At 42.1% G+C, this 22,011-nt stretch overlaps 1 protein-coding gene across 3 annotated transcripts in view; it reads right to left on the reverse strand.

The window, feature by feature from the left end:
• The window catches only part of scml2 (Scm polycomb group protein like 2), a 34,698-nt gene extending 19,083 nt beyond the window's left edge, over positions 1-15,615 (reverse strand). For all 3 annotated transcript variants that reach the window (XM_015953498.3, XM_015953497.3, XM_015953496.3), the window contains exons 1-7: positions 15,486-15,615; positions 11,785-11,841; positions 11,455-11,523; positions 10,570-10,640; positions 10,113-10,347; positions 6,342-6,430; positions 5,743-5,986 (exon numbers count right to left, since the gene is read on the reverse strand). In XM_015953498.3, coding sequence (XP_015808984.1) covers positions 5,743-5,986; positions 6,342-6,430; positions 10,113-10,347; positions 10,570-10,640; positions 11,455-11,523; positions 11,785-11,815 — 739 coding nt within the window. In that variant the 5' untranslated portion in view covers positions 11,816-11,841; positions 15,486-15,615. The remainder of the gene's footprint in view (positions 1-5,742; positions 5,987-6,341; positions 6,431-10,112; positions 10,348-10,569; positions 10,641-11,454; positions 11,524-11,784; positions 11,842-15,485) is intronic.
• Positions 15,616-22,011: the final 6,396 nt, after the last annotated feature.

The following is a 22,011-nucleotide window of genomic DNA, read 5'->3' on the forward strand; positions in this document are numbered from 1 at the left end:
TCTGTCTCAGTCTGGCCCCTAATGATATTCTTCATTCCGTATTCTGCGCTTCGGGCTGTGTGTGTGTGTGTGTGTGTGTGTGTGCACGCGTGCGCGCGTGTGTGTGGGGGGTCTTGTTCTGTGTGAAAACGAAGCAGTACAAGCGATAATGCTGCAGGATTTCATAATTTTATACTTCTCAGCAGCAGCACTGCAGGTGTTCTCCATGTCCAAAACGTGCATAAGCACGATCCTTAGTCAACTTATAGTTGCGCACATTTTTCCGCTAAGTTTTCTTTCATAAATCCCAAAGTTTGCGTGGAAAGTTGCTTACGCAGTTTTCCGACCCCGTTTTGTGCGTAAACAAGCTTGATAAATGAGGCCCCTGCTCGTCTCCAGGCTCCAGGATCATTTATGAAACAAACAAACTACTGCACCCTCTGTATACTTGCGTTAAGAAAATAACTGAATTTAAACTTAGTCAGCTCTGAAGTAACAATCAGATTAAAAATGCAAAATATGCTAAATATGTATGATGAATTTGGAAAAACATGAATAAAGGCTGACTTTTCCAAATGCATGGAGGTTAAATGGTCATGCTCATGGTTTGATTTCTATCGTTTGCATTTAATAACTGCTACATGATTATGATATAGGGCTAGACGATATGGCCTAAAATCAATATCACGATTTATTGAGGATTTCACCTTGATAACAATAAATGGATGACAACTACAGGCATGCGTAGAAACAAAAGTTGTGCACTAGATGGGGCTGTCACATGTATTATGTTGAGTCACATTTTTGACTCAAGGTGGTACAGCTTCTTAAAGGGACATAAACACTGCCAACCCACACACATCTTTTCTTTTTTTATTATCAAATTCATTGACATGGGAAAAATTATTACGACAAGAGTCAGAAATTTCTATAATAAGTTCAGGCCTATTATAATAAAATGATAACAATCTGCTAAATGTGAATGGCCTGTGTTTGTATAGCACCATCTTAGGGTTCTACAACCCCCCAAGGTGCTTTACATCATGACCAGTGCTACAATGTAGCCACAGCTGCCCTGGGGCGCAATGACAGAGGAGAAGCCTGCCGAACACTGGCGCCACCGGTCCCTCCGACCACCATCAGCAGGCAAGGTAAGTTCAGTGTCTTGTTACACAACAGCAGCATTCACTGGTCTGAGCCGGGACTGAACCTGCAACCTTCCCATTACTAGACAATCTGCTCTACCTCCTGAGCTACTGCTGTCTCACAAATTGTATGTGATGAACAATTTAGAGGCTCTTCGCTGAGAGAAACAAACGTTTATCTACTTTCTACTCATTATTTTTGAAAATGCGACTGATCTATGTCACAATGTCACATGGACTCACCCATCTTGAGTCACGACGGGGAAGACTGTTCTTGGTTTAGCGTCCAGGAAACAGCAGAGAATGTCTTGACCAGCAGAAGCTAACCATTAGCATTAGCAACTTGAGTTGAGCTCGTGTTACTTGTGGAGATAAAACATCAGTGTTGCAAAGCAAATGGAGTCAGTGGTGGAGTTGCGTTGCTGTTAGCCAATCAGAGGTGAGATGTCCAAATATCAGGAAGTAAAACTCTAAACCTGTCGTCTGAAGCTACTTCCTCCTTGGGCTGAATTCTCTGTGCTTAAACAGGTACATCTGAGCATTTTTTCCCCTAGAGTATGACGTACAAGGCATTTCTTTCCACAATAGACCACCGCAAATGTATTAAAAATATGAACGAAGAACCTCTTTCATATATTTTAGTAAAGGACCCTGTTTGGAGTTTGTTTGGTCAGCTTACCCAAGACTATTAAAGCATAAAATAACACTAAAATATGCCAACAACATAAAAATATGTCAGCATTGGAAATTCTGTCATTTATAAATTATTTTGCAGATTATTATGATACTGCAGTTATTAAATGCAAGTGACAGAGATCCAACCCTAAAAAAGAACATTTAACCCCCATTCTTTACAGTTGGACAAGTGAAAGTTCAAAAATCTAAATAATTACTCACTACAGGATAAAAAGGTTAAACTTGAGGAGTTTCCCAGAGTTTCCAAATGTTTGTGGTCTTCTAATGCTAAACTTTGCTACAAGGATGAGATTTTCTTCTGATGACTTCATGAAGGTCACAAGTGTTGCTAACTTGTCAAGAGTGATCCAAATCTTTCTGAAGGTCTTTCTCAGCCTAACTGGAGGTGCCATGATTTATCTCAATGGCGATCCTGCCCACAGTTTCCTGTGAAAGCTTCTGTTTATCTTTCAGACCTCTGTTTGACCTCTATTGTTCTTTAAAAGGCTCTTCTTGGTGACTAACTGGGAAAAAGAAAACTAAATAAATACGGCATTTACAACTGTTGAATTTCAGCTGATGAATACTTATATTTATTTTTTATTAAACTTCAGCTGATGATGTTATTGCTTCTGTTCATTTTAATGCAAATAATATAGTTTAAAGTAAATGGCCAGAGGCTAAATTTCTTTGAATGGCATGTATTAAATAGTATTAAAACCTCAGATGAAAAAGGATTTTAGATTTTTTACAGCTGGATTTTTCAAAAGCACTCTCAAAACAGAAGATATCATCCAGTTTGAGCCCAAACCATCTGACACACCGGGAACGCTCCACACACAGCTGGTGTAAACAGTAGAGGATCTCCTGTGTTTCTGCGTTAGCATTTGAGCAATCAGATGTAGCTTCTGAAACCTCTGCTAGTCTGTCAGATTTTTTTTTCTCTGAGATACGACGACAAGACCGGTTCAACCGAACTCCGACCCCCGCTGGAAGGACATCCAGAGGTGCTGATATGTTTGAGAACCTTTGACTCAGAAGATCCGCGAGTCGATCTGGACACCAGGAGGAATCTGTTCATCTTCAGAACCAAAATCGGTACAGCTTGTTTACTTTGTTGAATATTTCCTGTTTGTGCTCGTAGTACGTCCACCAGGAGTTCTTAGCTGACTTTAGGTCTTAGCTCCATCGTCCCAATATGATTCAATGTTATACAGATTAAAAAAAACAACGTGTTGCCAGTTTTACCACTGCATGTATTTATTGCGAAAACTCTGGAAAATATTCAATAAATAGCTTACCAGAATAACTCTTCCTGACTGACTGGGATGCTGCAGTAGCTCGCTAGCTCGTTGTTGTTTGCAGTAATCCAGAATGGCACTGAGGTTCTACCGGTCTCAGTCTGTGTGTGTGTGCCGTAGCTTTCCCAAATGTCTTTTTTTTCCTTTACCAGAGCTAACACAGTCTGCTGTGTTGCTGGAGTTGTGCTAACAGGACTCATCAGGAGTCCAAAAGGACCACAGCAGTTCCAGGTGGATTTATAGATGTAGGTTATTATTTTAGATCAAACCTATGTTAGTTAAATATGCGTGTAGGACTCGGACATGTGGCTCAGACGTTTTGCTGCAGCTGTAAACGCTATTTTCCGTAATAATTGAGAGCATGACTGTAAACAAAATACAGCTAAACACAATGTATAAGCAGCAGTAGCTTCCCTGTTAGATGTCTTAGAGTGACGTATGCGAAAAACCCAGTTCTACAACATTCAGAGGAGAGACTTTTGATTTTCTATAATAATTTATGGGTTAGCCCGAAAAACAGAACCTAGTTAATATTTATATAGATGGTAAAGTGTAGTTAAACTGAATTTCTACAATTTTCATGCCGAGTCTGGCCAATAGTTTTAAGTATGTGATGGGAGGATAAAAACATCAGTTTTATGAAAATATTTAATAATAACTGAACTTCTACAAACCAAACTATTGTCACCTCATATATCGGTGGGCTCAAACCACATTATATTATAGCACTTTGACAAACACTAACTCAGTTTAAGATAGATGTTGGAGTTTCACATCCATAAGCACAACCAAAACGAGTCAGAAAGCCGAGGTGGCTTTTCTGTTATCAAGCCAATAAAACCCAACAGCTGAGTTGTTTGTAACAGGTCTGTCCGTGGCCTGACATTAATTTATGAGTAAATCTAGAGGACTCTAAAGCTATGAATGTTTCTTTGTACAGGGATGCCATGTAACAACAGCGTATTTGGCCCTCAGGCATCAGCAATAGCTGAATGAAACCACACTAAAGAAAGAGCTAGTGTTTTTCTGAAAGCATCCCTCCCTGAGGGCTGACGCTGTAGCAGACGTGTAAATATGATCATCCATCAGCCATGAGGAAAATCTCAAACACACAAAAACACATTTCCATTTCCTCACAACTCAGAGTCATTTTAACAAGCCTACCTAAACTAAACTACCTGACTGGTTGAATTAATCAGCCAAAGGAAACTTCAAAGTTTATTTTAACAGCTAAACCCAAAATATATGAACATAAAACGCATTCGTGCAATCAGTGAGCAGAATTACGGTAAAATATTTGGTTTCTTTGAATCCAGATATGATCTTTATCTGCCATTTGCACACACACACACACACACACACACACACACACACACACACACACACACACACACACACACACACACACACACACACACACACACACACACACACTTACTTGGTCTGGGTACATTACACCTTTTTAGTATTTCCATTCAAAACAAAAACATCTAATAGCCACAGAAAACCATTTGTGCTGTTTTAATGTAGTATAAAGTATCCAGTATGGGAGGCGCAACAATAAAGTTTTACATTTTAAATTAGCATAACAGTGTTATGTTTTTCTGTTCGTTAAACAACATTCCTCACTACATGAAGTTTATCTTGAGCTTTAAATAAAGGTAACAGTTTAACACGTGTTGTATCATCACCAGATGGACAGTATGTAAACTATAGCTGGTCATCACACCAAGGAATTATAAAAACATGCTAATATTTACTGATAGTAAATATTCAGTGAATTCACAATATCAACTTCCGCATGACTGGTTCTTTTTAAAAATGTTTTTCTAATTTTTTATTCTCCCTGTGTTTTATTGATTTCTACCTGTAAGTTCTGGGAATTTTGTGGTATTTCCTTTTTATCTTTTATCTGTGTTCGACATGATTGTGTAATTTTTTGCTGGTTTAATTAACTAACATTTTTAGTGTACAGCGCCTTGTTTGGTTGTAATGCCTTATTGAATGCGCTTTATAAACAAAATTGGATTGGATTGGATAGTTTCACATTAGAATGGATGTAACGAGGGAAGAAGTACGATTATTGTTTCTGTACCTGTGAAAAAATGTCTGCCACTTTCAATAATTTAACAAATGATCAGAGTGAATATAAAAATGCGGTCAGTTTGTTGGCTATTTAACTGTCAATAACAGATTTTGTTATTGTATTAAGTTTTTGGTCCTGCAGAAGGATCAAAGAGCCACATGTAGCCCCAAAGCTGACCCCGGTTTCAGACCCCTAGTTTAACATGAACTGTGTTATCTCAAAGGAAAATAGGAATGATTAAAAATTAAAAAAATTTATTTAACACAGAATCTACTTTTCTATTTGTTGTCTAACTTCCCCGGCGTTAACGATAGAAACTAAACTATGCCTCCCTCTTGTGGTGAATGTTTATAATGTATCTCACTCAATAAACACTAATCTGGAGATTAAACTCTGGTTCCCTTGTTTTGAATTAGATGTAAATTGCTGGAGCATGAAAATCTAAACAGAAGCTAGATCAATAATTCCCGTGGTGTCGGTGAGCGATTTATCCTCAGATTGATTTTTTAAACAAGCAAACAAACAAAATAAGGACATGAACTAAAGCAGCACTTACAGAAGTTTCCGGGTGGCTGTAAGCTGTGTTTGGTCAGGGTGCACCAGCCTACAGGGAAGATGTCTCTGGAGTCAAAGGGGCACCAATAGTCAAACGCACCTCTCCAACCATCAAACATGACGAAGATCTCCTGACCTCTGACCTCTCCCACTGTGGCAGGACAAATCAGATAGGGGTTCTTCCGGTCTACAGCCTCCAGCTTCATACCAGGGTGGAAGTAGTTTTTAGCAGGAGTGGGTGGTTCCTTAACATAGGAAAAAGGCATTTGCAGTAAATGTAATGAAATAAATAAAGAATATTCTGAGCTTTTTAGAAATATTTTAAAATTATATAAAGCATGTTTGGAAAAAAACTAACTCTGTAAACTGTTCAACTTTTACTGTGTATAAAATAAACCTTCAGTAAATAATAATTCAGCAATTACCAAAACACAAATAAAAGTTTGTGTGACAGAATTACTTTATTTTACACACATACCACCACTACTGAACAATAGAGTTAAAAAAAAACTGTTGGTTTTTAAACTTTTAATGAAACTAAAACGATTAGACGTTTAGTGTGATTAAGAGACAACCTTTAGCCTCAATAAGGTTGTTTACCTTCTTAAAAGCAGCAGCGGGGGCTATTTCTGCACCGCTAAGCGTCCGCAGAAGAAACATGGGCCACGAGGATGCATTCATCCTGAAACCTGGACACAAAACAAACTGTTGGACCAGAACTGAACTCTACTGAAGGGGCTCAGTCATCCTCGACCCTTAAAGGAACAGACACTCAACCAATCCTGACTTTTATTGCCAAGATGAGTGAGACTCTTTGTTCAGAATGATGTTCAAACAGTGCATAAATTCAATTCTGACACATAAATGTTTAAACATGTTACTAAGTTCAGCACAAACTGCCCTAACTGTAAAAGATGCATTTGAGAATAACATATTCTGAGTCGCATTTGAGAATAACATATTCTGAGTCTGTCTAATTACTGAGGCATACTGGGAAAATGTCAAGGAAGAATCTGATATGATATTAGGGACGGAGGTCCCATCTAGTCCTCTGTTTTATTTACTGGGTGATATTTCATATGAGGGTTTCAATACTAATCAAATATATATTATACATATTCCACATTCTGGCTGCCAAAAAATGATAACGGTATAATGGAGACATATGATACATCCAACCATAATGGAATGAAAAGCAGGGTTAAATATATATATTTATAGTAAAGCTTTTAATTACATTTAGATTTTTATTCAATTTTATGCTGTTATATTTTTATTCTATTTATCTATTTTGTTTCATTGATCTGTTGTTTTATATGTATTTTATCTGGACCTAAGAGTCTGTCAATAAAGATTATCTATCTATATACAGACGGGCAACTTTAGTCAGTCACTAATTGTGCATGTTCTCCCACTTAAAATGATGAGAGAGGCCTGTAATTTTCATCACAGGTCTCTCACATCACTGTGAGAGACAAAATGAGAAAAATAATCCAGAAAATACCACTGCCTGAATTTTTTCATTTTTGCAAATTAATAGTGGGAAATGAGTATTTGGTCTCCTGCAAACAAGCACCATTTCTGGCTCTAACAGACCTGTAACTTCTTCTGTGAGAGGCTCCTCTGTCCTCCACTCGTTACCTGTAATAGCACCTGTTGGAACTCATTATAAGTTTCAAAGACACCTGTCCACACTCCAGACTTCATTATGGCCAAGACCAACGAGCTGTCAAAGGACACCAGAACAAGATTGTAGACCTGCACCAGGCTGGAAGACTGAATCTGCAATAGGTAAGCAGCTTGGTGTGAAGAAATCGACTGTGGGAGCAATTATTAGAAAATGGAAGTCATACAAGACCACTGATAATCTCCCTCGATCAGGGGCTCCTCACAAGAACTCACCTTGTGGTCAAAATTATCACTAGAATGGTTAGCTAAAATCCCAGAACTACACGGGGGTTCTAGTGAATGACCTGCAGAGAGCGGGACCCAAAGTTACGAAGGCTACCATCAGTAACATATTATGTCACCAGGAACTGAAATCCTGCTCTGCCAGACGTGCCCCCTAGTTAAGCCAGTACATGTGCAGACCCGTCTGAGGTTTGCTAGAAAGCATCTGGATGATCCACAAGAGGATTGGCAGAATGTCATATGGTCAGATGAAACCAAACCAAACAGATTAAACTAAAGCATGGGGGTGGAAACATCATGCTTTGGGCCAGTTTTCTGCAAAGGGACCAGGATAACTGATCCGTGTGAGGTAAAGAATGAATGGGGCCATGCATAGTCAGATTTTGAGTGAGCACCTCCTTCCATCAGCAAGAGCATTGAAGATAAAACGCGGCTGGGTCTTTCAGCATGACAGATCCCAAACACACCACCCAGGCAAGGAAGGAGTGGCTTCATATAAGCATTTCATGGTCTTTGAGTGGCCTAGCCAGTCTCCAGATTTCAACCCCATAGAAAATATTTGGAAGGATTGCCCAGCGACAGCACCTAAACATCACTGATCTAGAGGAGATCGGCATGGATGAATGGGCCAAAATACCAGCAACAGTGTGTCAAAACATTGTGAAGACTTACAGAAAACGTTAAAAAAATGATTGACATGGAATTTTGTTATTGACCAAATATTTATTGTCCAGCATAATTTGCTAATTAATTCTTTAAAAATCAGACCACATGATTTTTTCTGGATTTTTTTCTCATTTGGTCTTTCATAGTTGAGGTGTGATGAAAATTGCAGGCCTCTCATCGTTTAAGTGGGATAACTTGCACAATTGGTGGCTGACTAAATACTTTTTTGCCCTACTGTATAAAGCGGTGTTTCTCTTACATAGGCGCTGAAATCCCGGCGCCACGCCTTCAAGATCCCAAGTTTATTTTGGTTTATTTGCGCTGTTTCCCGAAGAAGCAGCGGGAACTACTCTGTTGTTGCTTGTGATCACAGCCGGCAGGCAGCAAGGAGGCAGAGCAAGGTGAAGTTACAGCATACATTACCGAGTTTAAATTAGAAAGGTAGCAGTGGATATAAAGCTTTTTGGTTTACATGTTTCAATAGTATTAAGATAGATGAGTGTTGACGATCTTGGCAGGGTTTCCCCCAGTGCTCATTAGCCTGGTGGCCCTTGTTGCAGCACTAAAGCAGCAAAAATATGAGATTTAGCAATAATTATGCAAAATATTTACATATGAATTGTTTTAGTTGGAGCTGCCCCTTGACTGCCTGATGGAAAATCAGCGGGTTTCACCAGACTCGTTAAGTTTCTAGTTTTTGCTGGGGACCCCCTGTATTTTACCGTTCCCTCCTGCAGTCTTCCCCTATTAAAATTTAAAATGATTCTGTAATCAGACCACAAGGCCCTGGAGATGTTTTTCCAGACGCCAAGAAAAATTAAATGCCAAACCCCTTCTTGCAAAGTGTGTCACTGAGAGTTTAAAACAAAAATTATTCTTGTGCAAATATTGGTGTATTCACCTTTAATGCTAGTAATTAAAATGCAGCAGTTGCTGGATTGATGCAGTTCAAAGTGGAGTGCATCAAATAAAACAATATTAACATTAAGGTGAGACGTGTCATAATTTCATCGCCCCACCCCCTCCCCCACCCCCCCACCCCTACCCCCACTACCACCACCACAGCTGGAAAAATTCCTAGGGGAAACACTGTAAAGGAATGAACAACTTCTATTCTACAAATGAAAATGGATCTTTTTGATATTGTGTTTATGTATTTATGCACACAAAAGTATACTGTATGATACCTTTATTTATTCTATTATTGTTTTGTTCTTTTTGTGTATTAGATAAATGTCATTGTATGTTTAAAGAGCAAGTCATCCCCTACCAGATTCTTACTCAACTCCCACTTCCTGTTTGAAAAATGCAACAAATGCTGTTGCCGCTAACAAATACACACACTCACAAAATTGTGACATCATAATGTACCATCTAACATCATAGTGTACCTCTTAGCCAATAGCAATGGCAAATTTAAATTCAAACGCAGTGCAGAGTTTTTACCTGACGACGGTGCAACACTGACAGTTTTAGGCAGAATATTTAAATTTTAACTAAGATGCATTAAAGTGCCGAATTATTGACTACATTTGTCTACAGCACAATTGGACACTCATTTATATAGTTTATTGGCAAAAAAAAATGTTGATTTGAAGTAACTTGCTCTTTAATGTATAATGTTGAAAATTCTAAATAAGTTAAAAAAAATGTCTAAAGCTTTGAATTATCCATTACAGATCATACCATACCATACTCATATCCACACTCAGCGCATACTCCACCTTCTTTTCCATTTTCCAGGAACTGTCATTGAAAGACAGCCTTACCCTGAAGAGGGTGAAATGGACCCACCTAGAGGCGGCTGCAGCATGTCTCCGTTCCTTTCACAGGTTCCAATTGGTTGGATGTCCAAAGAGTCCACAAGTCGCCAGAAATCATTGGTGTTGTCACTCCCATCCAGACGCAGGCGCAGACGAGTACCCATCATGCCCATCACCGTAGCGATGCACACTGAGTTCGAGTTGCGAGGATCACGTGCTTCAAGTTTCATACCTGCTTTAAAATCATTAGCTGGAGGCACTCTGGACTGTAGAGAAGCACAGAAACACTTTCAGTCAACTTCAGAAGTTGGAAACTAACAAAGCTACACAATTACACACAACCTTGTCCTTTTAACAGCCAGTTTAACCAAATGTCACCAATTATTGAATAAAAACAGTGACAATTAAAACAAAATGTGTGTAACATTACTAAAGATAAAAGAAATTTTCTGAAAAAGATTTTTTTATTGTAATCTCAGGTAAACTACCTGTTTGAAGCAACTAGGTGAAGCTGCAGTGGATGAGGTCTCTCTCAGATATTCCTCCCAACTGAACGGTTCTATAAACAAAAACATTGAAAAACAGCAAACGATGTAAAAAAAACTGAAAAAACTGCCTGGTGTGACATAAATTATAGATAATTAAAAATCACAAATACAAGGCATTAAAATTAAGCATTACATTTATAGAATTTTCTGCATAAAAAAAGTTTACAAATTGAATTTCTTTTTCAGAATTTTATTTTATTTTTTAATAAATGAATTTGCTGGCTTGCCAGGCTAGAGTCCAACCATATCTAGCCTGAAATTCTCAACCTCAGGCTCTTCCCCCACCAAAAACTATGGTAACCCTCCATGTCCTGAAAGCTTCTCATACTAAGCATCAGACCGCCATGGTCCTCGCCTCTGACCAACGCCCAGCTCACACTGTACCCAACCTCTTTGTTCCCTCCCACAAGGGGTGAGCTTATGGGAAGGGGAACCCCTGTGCCCCGCTGGGTAAAACTCCGTCCACAAGGCCCCAAAGTGCCCCATCTCCAGGCCTAGCTCCAGAGGGGGGCCCCAGTGACCCACGTCTGGGCAAGGAAACACTGTTTCCACTTAATTTGATCATCATTTAAAGGTCATTGGGCTGCTTGTTGTTTGACCCTTTTCCCAGGACCCATTTGCCACAGGTGACCCTACCAGGAGCATTATTCCCCTGACCACTTAGCTTCAAGGATCATTGGGACACCAAAACCCCATTACCCTGATAAGGTGGTAAAGAAGAGGAGAGGTATATTTGCCAAAACCGATTTAGTGACTGCAAGCTTTACACTAGAGTTAAGAGCTGAGTTAAGAGCAATAGACATGGCAGGGATGTGAACTACTAACCATTAGATTTGTCGAGGGCAGAGCCTGCTGGGATGCTGCTCCGTCTCCCCTTCTTCTCGTCTTTTTGATCTAAAATCAAAATGAGGATTTTAACCAATCATCGGATTTTAGGAGCTTTTGATACACAGACCTTTAATGCTGCGACTGAAGGCACAAAATCCACATTTGTAATATTTAATAGAAAATTTTAACAAAGCATTCAACTACAAAGGGCTCTAATAATGGTTGAATCAGGACTGATCTTTGGGATTAAACTAGTGTTATATTCTATCAGTTCTTCTAAAGCATGAATGATGGGACAGCCACAGAAACAGAAAAGTGCAGGCTTACCTCTCTGTGGTGTTCGGCCCATGATGATCATCAGAGAAGCAAAAGCCTAAGGAGACACTGCAATAAGATAAAAACAAAAAATCTTTATTACAAGTTCACTGAATGAAATATTTCATATTTTGTTGGTTCGAGGAAGTTGATTTGATGACGTGTTACAGATTTTGTGAGAAAAAATTTCCTGTTTCAATTACTAGATACATTTTAGATCTTTAACAGAAAAAGAAGATATCAGAATAAAAAGGTATATAAGCGTTCAGAAAGAAATTATTCCTAGTTTTATCATTTAAGGTTAAACGTCTCTCAACTTTCTCTCTAGGTTTATAATTCTACTTGAATCAAACTTGACACGCAAGGACAACTCTACATTTTACATGCACCAAATCTGGAAGAAACTCAAAAAAACTCAGGTCTGCTCTCACTTCTATAAACGTCTCTTTTCTTTACCCCACACTTATTTGCACAATTAAAATTATTTAGTATAATCTAATTCACATTTAATTTTTGCTGCATTTCTTTTGCTTTCAGCATAATAAATAACCTTATTTTACTTTTGTATTTACCATCTGATGCTTTTTCACTTTAAATTTTACCTTTGTTTATTTTCTCCTGACTGAGTTAGCAACTGTTTACTATTAATCAACTGGAATATTTATATTTTAAAGGTTTTTACCACAAGGTCCATGACGATTCAAATTAGGTTTGTAGAAAGTGTCAGCATAATCCTGATTACTGCAAAAAAATGCAAAGTTTCTGATAGGAAATATTCCAAATTTTGTCCATATATGTGAGTGTTAAAATCTCCCCAGTACGCAGCGCATGCCTCCTTTGCCCTCCCTCTGAAGACCCTCTGCAATGAATCCCAGAGAGTCAGAAGAAGCCATAAAGATTCCAGGCTGCCATAAAAGCCATTAAGATGTGTGGAAGTGTGATGTCTGCAGGCCAACATGAAAAGGATTCCAGCTCTCCTGCAGAAAGCCTCTGTGTTTGCATTGGTCCGTCTGCCTCATTTAGGAGGGTCAGACAAAAACTGCTCAACAGACCAGGAAGCACTTAAATGTTTACTACCTCCATTTCCACCACTGATCCAGGATTGATGTAAAGTTCACAAAACATGAAAACCCGAAAAATGACCCAGGATCGGTCTCCAGAACAATATGCAAGGGAACGCTTTTAGAAAAGATGACATAAAACTAAGGCCTAGTAGCCAGGAATTTTTAAAAACGAATATCTGCCCCTCCAAAAACTTGCATCCACACCCAGATAAATATGTTGTAAAGGACATGCCAGACCTGTAGGCGGCAGTACTTCCCTCGTTCTTAACCTCGTCCTTCATCTGTGGTCTTCCGCAAGGAGCAGTAATTCCACTTGCAAAAACAAACAAGCAAAAAGCGCTTGGACAATTGATAAAGCGAGCGCAGCTCTGAGGGCATCCATGCTGACGGCTAGTGTAAACACAGGTCGCACACGTGATGTCAGCATTTTTTTGTCGCGGAAAGTGACGTTGTGGACCTTAAAACTCCGGTTTTGTCTGTCCACACGCAGACACTCAAAACGGAGAAAACGCATTTCTTCACTTTGGCCGCAGTTTTTAAAAAGATCTTTTTTTGTGTGAAAAAAACTCCGTTTTCGTGTGGATGGCAGGCCAAAACGTAGAAAAATATCTACGTTTTGGTAGATCCCTGGCTATGGGTGGACAGGGCCTAAATCACTTCAAGTTCGAGGAATGAAACACACAACTATTGGTGTTTTAATGTTCCACCCCAATAACAAGAACAATCAGCTTAGTCAGTGATCAGCCAATCTGAAATCAAAATTCAAGAGTTTCTTGTTTTGTTTCTATTTGATCCATAAACTCATCTTGTGTTTATGTTTTGTAGAAGTATTTAATTCCAAATTAATGCAGTTTTTCCCAAAAATGTTCTGTGTGATTAAGTTCTAGAAGACAAATCCAATATTGGCCAAAATCTCTGATAGATCAGAGAATGTGAAATCAGAATCTGTGACTCTACCAACAGTCACAAAACATATCCCTCCATCCTCTGATCAGCTTCATCCTCACTAAAGTTGCAGGAAGCTGGTGTATCTTTCAGCAGCAGTCCTTGCGCGAGAGGCAGGGGGACACACAGTCGTCAGTCCATAGGGATGCATAGAAACAACCATGCACACACTCACATAGGGATAATTAAGTGTCCAGTCAACCAAAAAAGGTATTTCTACTCCAGTTTAATTTAACCCGACATGCATGTTGTTGAGGGTGGAAACAGAGTACCCAAAGAAAATCCATGCATGCAACGCAGGAAGGACACAGCTGGGAATGGAACCAATGACCTGGCAGTGCTACCAGCTGCACCACCATGCGACCATCATGAAAATGGATTTATAAAAATGCTAATGATTATACTAATTTCCAAGATGTTAAATGTACAGACAGACAGACAGACAGACAGACAGACAGACAGACAGACAGACAGACAGACAGACAGACAGACAGACAGACAGACAGATAGATAGATAGATAGATAGATAGATAGATAGATAGATAGATAGATAGATAGATAGATAGATAGATAGATAGAGGGTTTACACCAGAAAATGAGTTAAGCCTGGCGGCCAGTCGTGTCAGCGGACGCGGTGGGGTGGGGGCGGGGCTTGACGCAAGCAAAGCCTGGCCACCCGCCAGGCTTATAAAGCGCTGGGGGGAACCCTGTAGATAGATAAGATAGAAATTTGACTTCAAAGGTGCATTATGTAGAAAGGAATAAACTTAGAGCTTTTTGCTGGCCATTGTCAAATTACAACTGTCGGCGCTGCGGTATTAGCTCGCAGAAGACACGGCAACCCCACAGTAGTTGGGGTAACAGTAGTTACGACACTCCTTCCTTTGTTTTGAAAAGAAAAAAAGTGTTAATCCCAGCCAGCTGGATATGAAATATGTGTCTGAATAACCTTCCTTCCAAAATGACAGAAACATTCAACTTTTGGGGTTTTCTCACTGTAAAATACTCACTTTGTTCTTACATATTGCACCTTTAAAAACGATTTTAGTTGGGAGTTTTTTTGCATTTGGGGTGAAACAGAATTCATTCTGGGACAGTGCTGATGTTTCCCTCTTACATGAAGGTCAGTGAGTGAACACCTGCAAGGGCTGGGTATCCAACAATTGAGAAGGTATTATAAATGTGAATCATTCTAACAAATGTAATCATTTTTACACTGAATAAAAGCGTAAAACTCGGGAGGATTTACACATGGGCATACTGAACAAGCTGGAGTAGCGACAGTGTGTTTGAGTTTTAGGTGGAGAGCTGCTAAAGGACAGCATATCATTAAACGTAAGGAAAACAGTGACGCATTTTTATTTGGGTTGTAGCATGCACATTTAGTGGGCGGGACGGTCCTCGCTACACCGGGTAAACGTTACCACGGCCTAAAGCTGCAGGGAAACACTAAACGTGAAATATTATACTTTAACCAGAGCAGCGCTCTGCGGGAACACAGAAAACAAACAAAAGCAGAGAAAATGTTCAGAGTTGAGTATCGCTGCTATAAGCGCCCAGCCTGCACAGAAAACAGCGTACACACGCTCTGCTAGCAGCCTGCTGGAGGAAAGCGAACCGAGTTCAGTCTCGGATAGGTGAACAAGTCAGAAAGCAGTCATTTGTGGCACGTGAGCATAAAAACGAGACAGGAGGGGTACCGACCGTCTGAGTGGCGTGTTTTGATGAGACTCCCCACTTTCAGACGCAGGCCGCCATGTTCGCTGCAGCTCCGCGCATGTCCACGGCGCAGTGCTGTAATTCACGTTTTCCTCAGCTCAGAGAAGAACAGCGGAGAATTATTCATCAGTCCTCTCCCTCAGTAGAGTAAAAATTGTGACATGCTGGGGTTCTGTTATAAACGGAGGGTCACGTGGAAATTAATTATTTCATTTATGGGTTTTGTGGAATTGGAGCTCAAAGATTTGGACGCATGAAATCGGAATGATGGAGATGACCACTGCAGGTATGAGAGGAGGTCAAGAGATGAAACAATTATAATAATAATTTCCATTCAAAGTCGCTGCTCTGCTGCTAATGGAGAATAAAAGACTGTTAAGAATCATGTACGCACACACACCCAGAGAGTGCTGCGTGTGTGTGCTGGCACAACTGGTACTCTTATTCAATAAAAGAACACCCCACAATGGTCACAGAAATAACTTGAATCAAACAGAAGTAATAATAAATAAAAATTTACCAATTCAAACGTTCCTTTTCAACAACAACAAAAATTAACTCATGGAAAAGGCTTGGACAGAAATGATGGTACCCCTAAGACTGGAAATAACATGACCTAACATTGCAGTTTAACAAAATTAAAAGATATTTAGTGGCAAACACAGAATAGATCGAAGAAAGCGTTGCAGGAAAATTATAAAAATATGAATGTTTATTCACCTGTGACTAAAAGAGTACAAAGATATGCAGCTAGCGTTTGTTTTTTTCGTGGACGGAAAAGACGAGGAACGTGGGTTTTGAGGTGCCGATGATCAATAGGTAGGAATGAGGGATACATTTGTCTGTGTTAAAAGTCTCTGAAATACATTAAAACAATGTAAACTTATTAGTAAATACACTATCATGGACCGGATACGTGACTAATGGTGGCAGGATACCTTAGAATCCTCCACCCCTGGCCCGGTTCTGATTTGTTCCGCCAGTGTACAATTGCACATATTATTCAGAAATTTCAGATCCCTGGGCTGCCACCTTGCCGTGGTGGAGGAGTTTGAGTGTCTCAATGATCCTAGGAGCTAAGTTGTCTGAGGCTTTCTGCCTCTGGAAGGGTCACCCATGGCAAACAGGTCCAAGGTGAGGGATCAGACAAAGAGCAGCCCGAAGACCTCTTATGATGAATTATATAAATGGAAACCGTGTTCCCTCGCCCGGACGTGGGTCACCATGGCCCCCTCTGGAGCCAGGCCTGGAGGTGGGGCACGAAGAGGAAACATGGGTCCCCCTTCCCATGGGCTCACCACTCGTGGGAGGGGCCAAAGGGGTCGGGTGCAGTGTGTGACGGGTGGTAGTCGAGGGTGGGGACCCAGCCGGTCTGATCCTCGGCTACAGAAGCTGGCTCTTGGCACATGGAATGTCACCTCTCTGGTGAGGAAGGAGCTTGAGTTGGTGTGTGAGGTTGAGAGGTTCCGACTAGATGTAGTCGGACTCACCTCAACGCATGGCTCTGGCTCTGGAACCAGTTTCCTTGAAACGGGTTGGACTTTCTACCACTCTGGAGTTGCTCCCACTGAGAGGCACCAAGCAGGGGTGGGCATACTAGTTGCTCCCCATCTTGGTGCCTGTACCTTGGGGTTTACTCCAGTGAATGAGAGGGAAGCCTCCCTCCGCCTACGTGTGGGTGGACGGGTTCTGACTGTGGTCTGTGCTTATGCGTCAAACTACAGTTCAGACTACCCACCCTTTTTGAAGACCTTGGAGGGGGTGCTGGAAAGCGCTCCTTCCGGTGACTCCCTCATTCTGCTGGGGGACTTTAACGCTCACGTGGGCAACGATAGTGAGACCTGGAGAGGTGTAGTTGGGAGGAGCGGCCCCCCGATCTGTATTCAAGTGGTGTTTTGTTATTGGACTTCTGTGCCAGTCATGGATTGTCCTTAATGAACACCATGTTCAGACATAAAGGTGTCCATATGTGCTCTTGGCACCAGGATACCTTAGGCCGCAGCTCGATGATTGACTTTGTTGTTGTTTCGTCCGACCTGCGGCCGCATGTCTTGGACACTCGGGTGAAGAGATGGGCGGAGCTGTCATCTGACCACTACCTGGTGGTGAGTTGGCTCAGATGGTGGGGGAGGATGCCAGGCAGGCCCAAATGTATCGCGAGGGTCTGCTGGGAACGTCTGGCAGAGTCTCCTGTCAGAAGGAGCTTCAATTCCCACCTCCGACAGAACTTCCAAAATGTTCCGGGGGAGGCGGGGGACATTGAGTCTGAATGGACCCTGTTCCGTGCCTCCATTGTTGAGGTGGACGACCGGAGCTGTGGTCGCAGGATCGTCTGTGCCTGTTGTGGTGGCAACCCCCGAACCTGCTGGTGGACACCGGCGGTAAGGGATGCTGTCCACCTGAAGAAAGAGTCCTATCAGGTCTTTTTGGCCTGTGGGACTCCAGAGGCAACTGACGGGTACCTGCAGTCCAAGCGGAACGTGGCTCGGGTGGTCGCCAAGGCAAAAACCCGGGCATGGGAGGAGTTCGGTGAGACCATGGAGCAAGACTTCCGTACGGCTTCGAGGAGATTCTGGTCCACCATCCGGTGCCTCAGGGAGGGAAAGCAGTGCGCTACCAACACTATCTATAGTGGGGACGGTGTGCTGCTGACCTCTAGCCTGGCAAGCCAGACTAAATAAATGTATTATTTAGTCTGGCAATGCTCCATTGATGGTTCTCGGTTGTGGGGCGGGCTCTACCATTGTCTTTCAAATGATCTCCGCATGCTACTGGGCAATGAATGTGACATACTTACCACAACAGCTATCGGTAAATGAGGCGGTCCGCAGTTGAAGAAGGAGAAAACACATAATTTTTTTCTAAAAAAGCACTTAAATACATCTATCTGCTCCTGATTCTAATGGAGCCCAAGTTCTAATAGTCCAAAATTGATGTAAAAGCCATTTCAAATGAGCTGTCGCAATCTTGTTTCACTCTGTTGCATCGTCCCACCCACCATGCATATAGAGTGCCCTGATTGGCCCACAAAGCAGATAAAGCTCTGTGATTTGTTCACTAAGCAGATAGAGCACTATGATTGGCCCACCATTATGGACCAATCACAGCTCTTTATGTGTTTGAACCCCCTCTAGAGAGCTGTGATTGGCCAGCCAGAATGCTGTTAGGGGCTGCAGAGGTTCCAGTGGAGCATTCCTAGACCAAACTTTGCAAAGCAAGAATTTGGTCTAGTTCACTAGGCTAGCTGACCTCTACTCAGGACGTTGTGGATCGGTGGCAGAATACTTCGAAGACCTCCTCAATCCCACCGACACCTCTTCCAGTGAGGAAACAGAGTCTGGGGACTTGGGGTTGGCCTCTCAAATCTCTGGTGCTGAGGTCACTGAGGTGGTTATAAAGCTCCTCTGTGGCAAGGCCCCAGGGGTGGATGAGATTCGCCCGGAGTTCCTTAAGGCTCTGGATGCTGTGGGGCTGTGTTGGCTGATGCGGCTCTGCAATATCGCGTGGACATCGGGGGCAGCCCCACTGGACTGGCAAACCGGGGTGGAGGTCCCCTTATTTAAAAAGGGGGACCACAGGGTGTGTTCCAACTACAGGGGGATCACACTCCTGAGCCTTCCCGGTAAGGTCTATTCAGGGGTTCTGGAGAGGAAGGTCCATCGGATTGTTGAACCTCAGATTCAGGAGGAGCAATGTGGTTTTCGTCCTGGCCGTGGAACACTGGACCAGCTCTATATCCATAGGGGGATCCTGGAGGGTGCGTGGGAATTTGCCTAACCAGTCAACATTTTTTTTGTGGATTTGGAGAAGGCGTTTGACCACATCCCTCGGGGGGCCCTGTGGGAGGTACTCCAGTAGTATGGGGTACCAGGCCCTCTGACACGGGCTGTTAGGTCCCTGTTTGACCGGTGTCAGAGCTTGATCCGCACTGCCGGCAGTAAGTTGGGCTCGTTCCCAGTGAGAGTTGGACTCCGTCAAGGCTGCCCTTTGTCACAGATTCTGTTCATAACTTTATGGACAAGATTTCTAGGCGCAGCCAAGGTGTGGAGGGCATTCGTTTTGGTGGCCTGAGGATCAGATCTCTGCTTTTTGCAGATGATGTGGTCCTGTTGGCTTCATCAGAATGTGATCTTCAGCTCTCACTGGAGCGGTTCGCAGCCGAGTGTGAAGCAGCTGGGATGAGAATCAGCTCCTCTAAATCTGAGACCATGGTCTTGATCCGGAAAAGGGTAGAATGCCTTCTCCGGGTCAGGGATGAGGTCCTGCCCCAAGTGGAGGAGTTTAAGTATCTCGGGGTCTCGTTCACGAGTGAGGGAAAACTGGAGCGTGAGATCGATAGGTGGATTGATGCTGCATCTGCAGTGATGCGGGCGTTGTACCGGTCTGTCGTGGTGAAGAGAGAGCTGAGTCAGAAGGTGAAGCTCTCGATTTACCGGTCGATCTACGTTCCTGCCCTCACCTATGGTCATGATCTTTGGGTAGTGACCGAAAGAACGAGATCGTGGATACAAGCGGCCAAAATGAGTTTTCTCCAAAGAGTGGCTAGGCTCTCCCTTAGAGATAGGGTGAGAAGCTCGGTCATTCGGGAGATGCTCGGAGTAGACCCGCTGCTCCTCCACATCGAGAGGAGCCAGTTGAGGTGGCTCGGGCATCTGGTCAGGATGCCTCCTGGACGCCTCCCTGGTGAGGTTTTTCGGATGCGTCCAACCGGGAGGAGACCTAAAGGTAAACCCAGGACACGGTGGAGGGATAATGTCTCTCACCTGGCCAGGGAACGCCTTGGGATTCCCCCGGAGGAGCTGGCCCAGGTTAGCCTAGTGAACTAGACCAAATTCTTGCTTTTTAGTTTGGCTTGCCAGGCTAGGCCCAGGTGGCTGGGAAGAGGGAAGTCTGGGCCTCGCCTTAGGCTACTGCCCCCGCGACCCGGATAAGCATCTGAAAATGGATGGATGCATGGATGGATGGATGGGACTTTAGGCAACCTCCCTGGAAAACAGGAAAATTGATGACAAATAAGAGACGGATAATCTGAATGGTAACAGAAGAGCCCAGAAAATCTTCTAAAGAGATTCAAGGTGAGTTTTAAGCTCAAGAAACATCAGTGTCAGATCGCACCATCTGTCGTTGTTTGAGTGGGGGACAGCATTGTTGAAAACAAATTATGAAAAAGCCAGACTGTAATTTGGCAAACTACATGCTGACAAGTCACAAAGCTTCTGGGAGAATGTCCTATAGACAGATGAGACAACAATGGAACTTTTTGCAAAAGCACATCTGCTCTATGTTCACAGATGAAAAAATGAAGCATATCAAGAAAAGAACACTGTCCCTACTGTGAAACATGGAGGAGGCTGTGTTATGTTCTGGGGCTGCTTTGCTGCATCACATGGTGTCTTGAATCTGTGCAGGGTACAACAAAATCTCAAGACTATCGAGGGATTCTAGAGAGAAATATACTGGCCAGTGTCAGAAAGCTTGATCACATGTCATGGGTCTTGCAGCAGGACAAAGACCCAAAACACACAGCTAACAACACCCAAGAATGGTAAAGAGGAAAACATTGGACTATTATAAAGTGGCCTTCTGAGCCTTAACCTCAATCCTATTTATTTAATGGCCTGCTTAGCTGATTTGAAGCAATGGATGTCAATTAATTTTATGAAATTGAATGACCCGAAGAAAGAGATTTTAGTTTTTGGCGGTGGAGACCTGTTGAAGGGTGCGGTGAGCCTACTTGGTTCCCTTTTGGATTTTGTAAAGCCTTATGTGAAAAACCTGTTTTTTTTATGGATGGTTCGTTTAAATTGGACAGACGGATAAGTGCAGTGGTCCAGTCTGGTTTTTATCACTTGAGGCAACTTGCAAAGGTTAAGTGCTGTTTGCCGGAAACTGTCTTTGAACATGTTATTCATCTCTTTGTCTCCTGTCGACTAGATTACTGCAATTCCCTGTACTATGGATTAGGGCATTCATCCTTAAACCGCTTGCAACTTGTTTAAAATGCAGCAGCCCGCCTTTTAACAGGTACAAGGAAGCATGATCACATCTCTCCAGTGCTTGCTTCCCTTCACTGGCTGCCAGTGCATTACAGAATTCAATTTAAATTGTTGCTTTTTGTTTATAAATCACTTTATGGTCTGGCCCCTCCTTATATACATGATTTATTGTCACCCTACAATCCTACCAGGAATTTGCGGTCGGGCTCACAGTTTTTATTATCAGTTCCAAAGGCTCGCCTATAGACGAGAGAAGATGGGGCTTTTTCTGTGGCCGGTCCTACACTCTGCAACAGTCTTCCTCTGCAGATTAGGCCCTCACAAAGTCTGGATGTTTTTAAGTCCTTGCTTAAAGCTCATTTATTCAACCTGGCTTTTATGTAGGAAGATTTTATTTTGCCATTGTCATTCTTTCTCATTTTTATTGATTTTATAATTGTGTGGTGTAATGCTGTTTTTATCCTAACTTGCTGATTTTTATGGTTTTATGGTTTTTAGTTATACTTGTTTGCGAT

This window comes from Nothobranchius furzeri, chromosome 9 (genome assembly GCF_043380555.1).
Source record: "Nothobranchius furzeri strain GRZ-AD chromosome 9, NfurGRZ-RIMD1, whole genome shotgun sequence".
NCBI lineage: Eukaryota > Metazoa > Chordata > Actinopteri > Cyprinodontiformes > Nothobranchiidae > Nothobranchius > Nothobranchius furzeri.